Here is a 10,255-nt window from a genome sequence, read left to right on the forward strand (position 1 = left end):
TTCAGGGGCGTTCATTATCTTTCAAGACTTTCCTCATTTGGGTTTTGATCAGTGTGTATCAAGGTAAGCTGCACAGACTCATTGTAAAACTTATATTTGACCATCATGTTACCTGGCAGATGAACACATTAGCTTCATTAAATTAAATTGTAAGTTTTTATGTGAACCAACTACAGCATGACTGTATTTGTAAAAAACAAAACAAAAAGACCAGTCTGGTATTGTAGACTGTCAAAGCAAGTCTTCAACCACCATTTCATCATTTCTACTGTGTCTTAATACCAGGGTCCCCGGGCCCCTTCAAACTCCCAGACAGTCCGTTTCTCAGTATCTTAGGTTTCCAGCCGCCATCCGCTTTTACATGCAGCCTTTTGTCCGTCCAGTAAATCGATATTTCTGTAATCGCTAAGCCATGCAGCGTGTGAGAAAGATCTATGTTCCTGCTCGAGCGTGACTTCCTGACAGCTCGAGGTTTTTTAATTAAAGGCCAATACCAGGTCTGTGGAAAAAAAAAAAGAAAAAAGAAATGTGAAGACGATATGAGAGGACGACAGCAGAGGGGGAAAATATTAGGCGCCAATCGGGCTTAATTTATTACAGAGTTTGCTTCGCTGGAATGCACTGTATAAAGACTGTATGAAAAAGCAATTATGTGATCAGTTATAGGCTGTTAAGCTCAATTTGTGTCGTGTTATGATGAAATGAAAGGCTATCAAGATACAGTTGGCGCCCAAAGATGAGTGAGTGTCTGGACACTTCAAGATGTTAACCAGAGTGAGACACACTGGAGCACATTGTGCATCTTTTAGCCTCATAAATAAAGTTATTAAATCAGTTCTTATCTCCAGACACATTAATCTTTAAATGGTAACTGTTTGTGCTGCACCAAGCCAAACTGAGAAAGAATGCATGAAGAAAAATGTAAGAAAAGCTCCTGCAGGCAAACGGAGACAAACTTCTTCTCACTGATCCTGGTTTAGATTCTTCTTAAAAAGTTAACTAAACTGGTCTGGTAAAATCATCTGGTGGATTTGTTTCCTTTGGCGCCACCAGGTGGCATCCTCATGTATGGCGCGCTAGTGCTGTTTGAGTCGGAGTTTGTGCACGTGGTCGCCATCTCCTTCACCGCGCTCATCCTGACTGAGCTGCTGATGGTGGCGCTGACGATCCGTACGTGGCACTGGCTCATGGTGCTGGCCGAGTTCTTCAGCCTGGCCTGCTACCTCGCCTCACTCGCCTTCCTCAATGAGTATTTTGGTAAGTACTCATCTTTTTTCCTCAGAAGTTTGTATATATTGACCATGTATCTGTGAGAATGTAAAGATTTAAAAAGTTATTTTTTTATTCCAAAATGTATGTATTAAAGTTTTGAATAATTTAATTTGCCCAAGCTTGATGAAAACTGTGCAACCTACAAAGTAAGATAAATTAATGTGACAAATATAATATATTTAATAAAATAGCATATTTTTTCCAACCAGCCATCCAAAATCCCAAAGAAATTCACTTCACATTTGAGAAACTGGGACCAATAAATCTTTTAGAAGTTCCAGAAATGATTAATGGTTCATTAAAATAATTGCCAGTTCAATTATCCGTTGATTGGTTAATGCATTAAAGGGCTACGTCCAACAAGGTGTTTTTTTCCCAGCTGAAAACTCCAGGCTCTCTTCTTGAAATCGCTTTGGAAGGGACAGTGTTTTTTCAGCAGAGGGATTCTGGCTGCTGTTATTCAGAAAATGTGCAGGAGTAATGTTAATTGATGTGTTGCAAGTACCTAATTTTGCAGATTGTTTGTGTTATATTGATGTTGTAGTAGTCTGGGGATGTCATCTGGTTTACACATGGATACTCACAATGCATTTGCTGTACTTGCTGCAAATACCAATACAAGAATAACTTTACTTTTTGTTTGTTAGGTCTAGTATTAAACAGACTGAGCGTTTCATGAGGCCACAGTCTTCTTCACTGCACCTGCTTTGTGTTGATTTTGATGTAATGCTACCTGGCACCCAAGTGTCGAGCCCCCAGCTCTGTGCTTTTATCCCCCCTCCCCCCTCCGTCTCTCTGTTTCTCTCCTCACTGCCGACCTTTGTACTGCACTCACTCGATTTCTGCTGCATTTCTTTTGCTTCTGTATGTTGGCAACAGGCATAGGCAGGGTGTCCTTTGGAGCTTTCCTTGGTAGGTGTGCAGCCTGCAAAGTCACCTGCTCATTCCCTCATCCGTCCCTCTGCATTTATTATGTCTATATGTTCCAGTGCCGTTTTACTGCGTCGTCATTTTTGTTCACTTCATTTGAGACTTGAGTTTTGTCCTTTTTTTATGTTGTATGCTCTGCAGGTCTTTATTATCTTGTTTCTTTTGTCTCATGCCATATATTCAGCTGTTAAAAGGATACTTCAGACTTTTTGAAGTGGATTTGTATGAGGCACTTGTCCATAGTCGGTGTTTTACTGAGAGTAGATGGCCGTCAACGTGCCCCAGTTCGGAGAGGCAGAGAGGAGTACCACCATGGAAGCTATGCAGACTAAAAATAAATTAGTAAATAAAATAAAATAAAAAAGCATGTACATTATATTTAGAATATCTTGACCACCATCCGCCGTTTCCAGTGAGAAACCATCGTTATATTGGCCAAATATCACTCTCTCTCATGCAACCAAACTCCATAGGCAAAAACAGCAGTTTTACTTCACAGAACATAGACCTTTTAAAAAACTTCAGTCACACAATGATGCTAACTAAATGACCGATAGAGGCATCGGAAGACCAGCATCTCCTGAGTTCTGTGAGGTAAAATTACCGATTTCGTCTCCCATTGAAAAAGAAAGTTGCTTGATGGCAATATAAAACAGAGAAAATATTCTAAATATATTCTAAATATATTGTTCAACTAAATTGACATTAATTTGTTTAGGTAGCTGAAATGCATTTTGCTGCTGACCCCGTCCACAGCAGTTCATTGCTTAGCTTCCTTCCCACACTGGTCCTCCTGCTGCTTCGCTAAAGTAGGAGCTTGTCGACCGCCACCTACTGTAGGCGTCTGATTATAGATGAATACCTCATGCAGCCCCACTTCAAATAATCTGAACTATACCTTTAAATTTTCATTTGAGTGCTTTTGTGATTGAATCCAACACATCAAGACCAGTCTCTGATTTTCTAAGCAACTCGTCATGTTACTTTTATCTCCTGTGATCAAGCGATGTCGACTCTTGCATCGCTTGAATTGAATGCTCATTCTCCCGTCCAATCATAACACAACACTAACGCCTCTGTTTGCTCTTGCAGACTTGTCGTTCATCACGACTTGGCCTTTCCTGTGGAAGGTGTCCGCCATCACGTTGGTCAGCTGTCTTCCTCTCTACATAATCAAATACCTGAAGCGCAAGTTTTCACCTCCGAGCTACTCCAAACTATCCTCATGAGCCAAACTTGGATTACTCGTGTTTGTTTTGTAGTTTTGTGCTTCTCTGAGCTTTGTATTTTCAGCACTTTTTTTACTCACTGGTCCTCAGTGATGAACAGGTGACCTGTGGAGGTCGAGGAACCACTGGAACTACGGGGAGTGGAGAGAAAATAAGCAATTCTTCTTTGGATTATGTGACTGAGACTTGAGATGACTTGAAAGGAAAAAACGGAGCACATAAAAACAGACTATAAAAGAATGGATTTAGTCGCACAGAAGAAGAGCAAGATGGTGTAAGTGACTGCACTGAGAAGGCCTGAAACACATGACCTCATTTTGTTGGAAAAGGGTCAATCTGCCTTCTTTTGCTTTATAGCATTTCAAACAAATCAGCTTAAAGTGTCATTTTATACAGTTCTGATGCATTACTTTCAATGTTTCGATTTTTATATGTGGAGTTCAGAATTTTTTTAAGTGTTATTTTTTATTCTAGGTATTAATTCCAGTTGCTGGTCTGCATCTGTGAACAGTGTTGAGTTGCTTGAAGGGATAAAATAAATCATTTATTTTGATGTTTTGCTACATTACTGTAAATAAAGCCTTGGATTACTACTGCTGTCAATGTAAACCTCACTGCGTTTAAGTCTCGTACAAACGTGCATTACAAAAATAAGATGATGACATTCATACAGTAAATGCTGGAACTTGCATCAAACTGAATTTCTGTGCATTTGCTGCTTCATGTCCTCCAGATTTTTAAAGGGACAGTTCACCTCAGAATCGAAAATACATATTTTTCTTCTTACCTGTAGTTCTGCTTATCCATCTAGATTGTTTTTGTGTGAGCTGATGAATTTTGGAGATATCAGCTGTAAAGACGTCTGCCTTCTCTTGAATATAATGGAACTAGACGTGGTGCTCAAAGCGGTTAAAAAAAAATTATGTATGAAAAACTCAACAGCATTGACTTTCTCCAGAAATCATGACCCGGTTACTCAGGATGATCCACAGGCTGTGTGAGCCGAGGACGACACCATTAATGTTTAAATCACATGCTGTTGGGAGCACGAGCCTCATGTTCATACCAGACAATCGGAGATCTCCCTGCCTAGCGACCATCCGGGGATTTCTAAATGCAGGGTGGTTGCGAGAATAGTGGCGAGAACAGCTGATAATCCACCTACGCCCTTTACATTGTTTTCAGGGACACGCCTTACTGTAAAAAATGCTCCCAATTTTCCTCAGTAGTACGCACGCAATGTTACACCCTAATTTGAAAGACCGTCCAAAATACTTTGGATTGGTACGGCAATGCAATGCAGTTTTTTTTTTTTAGCTTTTTTTTCAGTTTTAACAGAAAAATCTGGGAGATGGACTTGTGACTCTACTCGTCCATGAGTAGATGCACGCTTCCTTCTGCGCGGTGATATGGTTGGGAGAAAGAAAATAGTTCCTGCATGAAACCGCTGACAACAAAGTCGGTGTATGATCTTGAGTAACTGGGTCAAGATTTCTGGAAATTCTGAATTTTTTAAATGTACTGTTTTGGCACTTTGAGGACCACAAGCCGAGTCGTATTTACTGCTGCAGCTAACAGTTTCATTATCAATTAATCTGTCAATCATTGTCTGAATTAATCGATTAGTTGCTTGGTCCACGAAATGGTGAAAAATGTTGATCGGTTTTTCCCAAAGCTCAAGATGACATCTTCAAATGTCGTCTTCCTGTTGTCACATTTGAGAAGGCTAAATCAGAAAATTTGACTTTTTTTCTTTGAAAAATTACTCAAAACAATTAACCATCAAAATAGTTGCTAATTAATTAATGAATTAATGGTAGACAACTAATTGATTTATTGTTGCAGCTCTGGTTCCATTATTTTTAAGAGAAAGCAGATATCTCCTAAAATCTGCAGCTTGCCCTAAAATAATCTAGATGGCAAAATCGCACTAGAGGTAAGAGCAGGAATTTGCACTTCTGATTTTGGTTCGAACTGTCCCTTTAAGACAGTTTATAACATCACTGATGACCATCATCTCTGTAGTATTAAAACCAGCACTCCATAGCCACGGTAAATGTTGTATTCTCAGCATATTTGGCCTTGATTATACTGCATCGTTTTACATTTATGATGTCTGTCGGCGGTCACCGGTCCTCCTGTCAGGACGTGGCTGCTCGCTTCGTGCCTCGTTATTATTATCATAATGTATTTTAATGTTCTGAAGCCGCGTCTCACAGCATTGGATGTTTAGCAGTCAGTCAGAGGTTTTGGTTAACGATTGTCTTTATTACCTCTGCAGCCAGATCTGAACTTCCAGGAGCTTGATTTCTGCTGCTCTTCTTGGAAAACACTTTTCTGATGGTAAAAATACTTTAAACGTCACAGTGAAGGACACTTAACACACTGTCTGCTGTATGTTTTTAGGCCTTTATTGACAGTAAGACTCCCCTGGGCCTCTGTGTGACTTTGGCCTGTAGCAGATGTTGACATTCAGCTCTTTTTAAGGAGGAATGAGTTTTATCATTCACTCCGTGTACTGTAAGTGTTGAGCACAGTGGGGAAAAAAATCAGATGGAAGAAAGTGTAACTGTTCGTTTTAAATGTACAGTTCAGTAAACAGGATGTAGTTTAGCCATGTTTATCAGTCAGGTTGTCTTTTTTCTTTCTTTCTCCTGAATCATAATTGAGTTAAACTCAGGTTGATCATTCCTTAACATACTTTTCATTTGTTTAAATTGTGGCAACCATACTGTAAAATGTAGCGACACTATCAGAAAAAAAAAGAGAAATAGTGGATGTAGTTATTTTGAAAAGAGTTGATGCAAATTGCATTTAGGGTTTAAATCTTTTGACTTACATTCTTATGAAGAACAAGTCCAAATGTTGATTCCTGTGTGTTTTCTGTTGAGATCTCAATTCTGTGTATGTGATGTTGTAAAAACTTTTCTTTCACGTGAACTTGCTTTCCATGTCCTACACTGCGATTTCTAACATTATGTCTGTTATTTATAATATTGTTATTGATTAATGATTAATAAAAAGAGTCGACAGATGCCAGAAAAGTTTCCTTTTTCCGTATGTCCACAGTAAGTCAAGAGGATCAGGATTTTATTCACCATGAATTTCATTATGTGGCCACTAGATGGAGGTAGAGACTAAACTCTTGATAGAAGAGGAAGTGGCTCAAAGTGAAGGAGAATTAGAGTAACACTTTATTATGCAGCATTATTGACCTTTAAGTTTAGTTCATGAAAATAAGCTTAAGATTTTAAGAATAAAAACTTTGTGACTCAAGTCCTCTCTGCTCTAAACTTGCAAACTAGTCTAATCTAACAGGAGACATGCAAACACACATCACATCAAAGTACAACAATCAACTTACAAGTAAGAAGGTCAATAAAAACAATGTGTGTAGATGGAAAAATTTAAACTAAGCTAACAAGTACTGCTCTATACATCTCTCTTAGCCAGTGATTCCTAACCAGGGGTACATGTAGGTTAATTCTGTTGTTACCAGGGGGTTCATGGAAAGATTGCAGAGCAGACCAATTAGAACAACAATTAATTAAAAATACATCCACACACTGAGTCGGCTATAATAATTAATTTAGGCATTATTGCTTGAGCAGAGTGGATCAAATAGCTGAAGGTTGTTACATCCAGCTTGTGATTCATCACCTTTCCTTTTGACACTCATTAAAAGTTTGTGAACACAAGTTGTTGAAGTTTTGAAAGTGAAATTCTTTCTTCTTCTTGCTCGATATACGACTTCTGGTGCTCAACAGTCCGGAGTCTCTGTTTTTGTCTGTATTTTATGCTTCATAACGCACCACACGTTTTCAGTAGGAGACGGGTCTGGACTGCAGGCGGGTCAGTCTAGTACCTGAACTCTTTTACTATGAAGCCACGCTGTTATAACACCCGCAGAATGTGTGTTGGCGTTGTCCTCTTGAAATAAGCAGGGACGTCTCTGAAAAAGACATCGCCTGGATGGCAACATGTGTTGTTTCAACACCTGTGTGTATGTTTCAGTGTTAATGGGGCCTTCACAGATGTGACAGTTAGTCATGATGCCACGGGCGCTACAACACCACCTTACCATCACAGACTCTGGCTGGTAACAATTAGCACGGTCCTTTACCTCTTTAGCCTAGAAGACATGATGTCCATGATTTCTGAAAACAGTCTGAAATGTGGACTCGTCAGGCCACAGCACACTTTTCCACTTTGCATCAGTCTATCTCAGATGAGCTCATGTCCAGAGAAGACGGCAACATCTGCCAAAGTGTTCCCAAGCCCATGTAGCATCCTTTATACAATTATGTGGGTTTTTTTAATGCAGTGCTGCCTGAGGGGTCAAAGGTCACAGGCATTCAATGGTTGTTTTTCAGCCTTGTCTGTTACGTGCAGAGATTTCTCCGGAGTCTCTGAATCTACTAATGATATTATGGACTGTAGATGGTGAAATCCCTAAATTCCTGCAGTGTTTTGTTGAGAAACGTTTTCATAAAGTGGTGAACCTCGTCCCATCCGTGCTTATCAACGACTGAGGCTTTTGAGTTTGCCCCATTTTAATACCCAATCATGATACTATCACCTATTATTAATTAAGCTGTTTAAACTTAATTAATTAACCTGCAGAATGATCCAAACAGATGTTTTTTGACCACAACTTTTCCAGTCTTTTGTTGCCTCTGTCCCAACTTTTTTTGATTGTGTTGAGTGTTGCAGGCGTTAATTTAGACTGAGTGTATATTTACAGAAAAACAATTAAGTTTATCAGCATTGCAAAGCATTGCTTTCTATTTTTTATTTTTATACTATATAAAACATCCCACCTTTTTTGGAACTGGGCTTCGTACTATTCAACGCAGAGTATTTATAGTTTAAAACATGTCTTGTAAGTGAACAGGAGGAGGATTTGATGAAATTTAAAACATTTTAAATTGGTAATTCCATCGTTTTTTTGTGGGAAAACTATATCAGAAATAAATAATTATACATAGCAGAGTCTGTGTGTTAAAACATGTGGAGAGGATCTTTAAATATTGAAGCCTGACTGTATATAAAGAGAACCACAGTTAGAAAACAGTCTCTAAACATGCCCGACCATGTAGTAATTACAGATTGTGCTTTTAAATGCAAACACAGTAGAGGAAGATTTAACGTATACAGTAAAAAATATATGTTTTACTGTGTAATCAAAGGCAGCCATTGAGCAAACAGACAATGTGTTATCAATTTCTCCCCACAGAGGAGGAAGTACTTTGTGACCCAGTGATGAATGTGATGGTCCGATGGCTTTAACATGTTAAGAAATGTTCTCTTTCATCTGCTCGTTTTCACGTTGTAGCTGCACACGAGGGGAAGAAGAGCTGCACTATAGGTTGTATTTAACTGTTGCTGCAGTATGTACGTCTATGGTGGATCAGTGTGGTGTGTTTTCCAAACCAGCTGCAGATAATGTGCTGCATGAGGAGCTCTGATGGAGCGGATAATGTTCATGTGACTAATGAGTTATTGTACTAACAGAGAACAGTTTGTCTTTGTTGGAAGGATCTTCTTTTCATGTAGCTTTTGTGTATTAGTTTATGTCTTCCAGATAAAACTATGTACTGTTGAGATCAGTCTGGATCCCATGTTCGAAATCTAAACAAAAACTAGCTAATGAGATTATATGGCCTCAACTTCACACAATTCATTTTAAAATGGTTTAACAAAAGGCATAAAATACTCCTAAAGCCAAGAAGATACACGGTCATTGAAAGCCTCTCTGAAATTGATTTGCTGTATTTGACTTAAAATATGCTAAAGATCTAAAAAAACACAAATTTTAAACATCATAAACATTTGAAGCCAGAGTGAGGATGCCGGTACAGATGTGAAGTCCATTTGAAGGCACAAAAATTGTTCACAAATGAAGCAGGAAAAAAGAGCTTAAATATTTAGTCATCAGTAAAAAGACACGTCCAGGGAATCTTAAAGGAAAAGGAAAAATTCACCACTTTTCAGGTGAGTGTTCATGGTAAATGTAGTCAGTTGAAGCAATAAATACTTCAGTGCTGCTATATTGACCAAGAAAGATGAGTTCTCCTGCATATATGTACCAGGATGCATTGCACATGAGCTTCTGATGCCCACGCCCATGTTGCTCTGTGTCACCACCACTGAATGTATTTACAGATTGATGACACATCTCCACTTCCTTTCACTATGCAAAGCGCTGACGTCTTGCGCTGGTGGCGTTATTTGGAGACAGAGTCTGCACAGTGGTGACCAGGGTTGGAGGCATCTGCTAACATGGAGGGTGTAGAGTTTATGAACTATAATGCAGCCAGCCACCAGGGGGCAACTCAGATGTTTTGCCTTCATTTTTGGGGAGCTGTCATGTTGACCATCTTTACACTTAATATGTTAATGATCATAGCCTCATAGCCCTAGCCTATAGCTATTATTTTGTGGCCAAAACATACCATTATATCACAAAAACACTTGTGGGTGCCCAGAGGTGGAGAGTAGAGATCCAGGCTGAAAAATCCTGTAGTTCTGCCTGCATCCAGTCACGTCACTGGATTCACTGAAACGGATTTTGCAGCAGGAGAATTCAGCTTTGTCGGTCAATAAAACACATACTGAGGAATTTATTGCTTCACTTGGCAACATTCACCATCAACACTGACTGGACAGCCACATTGAAAGTGCAGAATTTCCCCTTTAAGGTACAAAATGTTCTTCAGATAAAAGTAAACAACTATTAAAATAAAAAAAAGACCTGCTGATAGTACAAATCATAGCACTCAGTATCATGCAGTTCCATCAGTAGGTTGTGTCTGAAAAGTAGT

General features: G+C 39.1%; 1 protein-coding gene across 3 annotated transcripts in view; it reads left to right on the top strand.

The window, feature by feature from the left end:
• The window catches only part of atp9b (ATPase phospholipid transporting 9B), a 52,227-nt gene extending 48,203 nt beyond the window's left edge, over nt 1-4,024 (top strand). For 2 of the 3 annotated variants that reach the window (XM_084738649.1, XM_084738650.1), the window contains 3 exons: nt 6-63; nt 1,054-1,257; nt 3,295-4,024. In XM_084738649.1, the coding sequence (XP_084594775.1) occupies nt 6-63; nt 1,054-1,257; nt 3,295-3,431 (399 nt within the window). In that variant the 3' untranslated portion in view covers nt 3,432-4,024. Of the gene's footprint in view, nt 1-5; nt 64-1,053; nt 1,258-2,151; nt 2,185-3,294 lie in introns of all 3 variants that reach the window. The other variant, XM_084738651.1, reaches the window with a different exon arrangement.
• The last annotated feature ends 6,231 nt before the right edge of the window (nt 4,025-10,255 follow it).

Source organism: Lutjanus erythropterus, chromosome 16, assembly GCF_056507025.1.
Source record: "Lutjanus erythropterus isolate fLutEry1 chromosome 16, fLutEry1.hap2, whole genome shotgun sequence".
NCBI lineage: Eukaryota > Metazoa > Chordata > Actinopteri > Lutjaniformes > Lutjanidae > Lutjanus > Lutjanus erythropterus.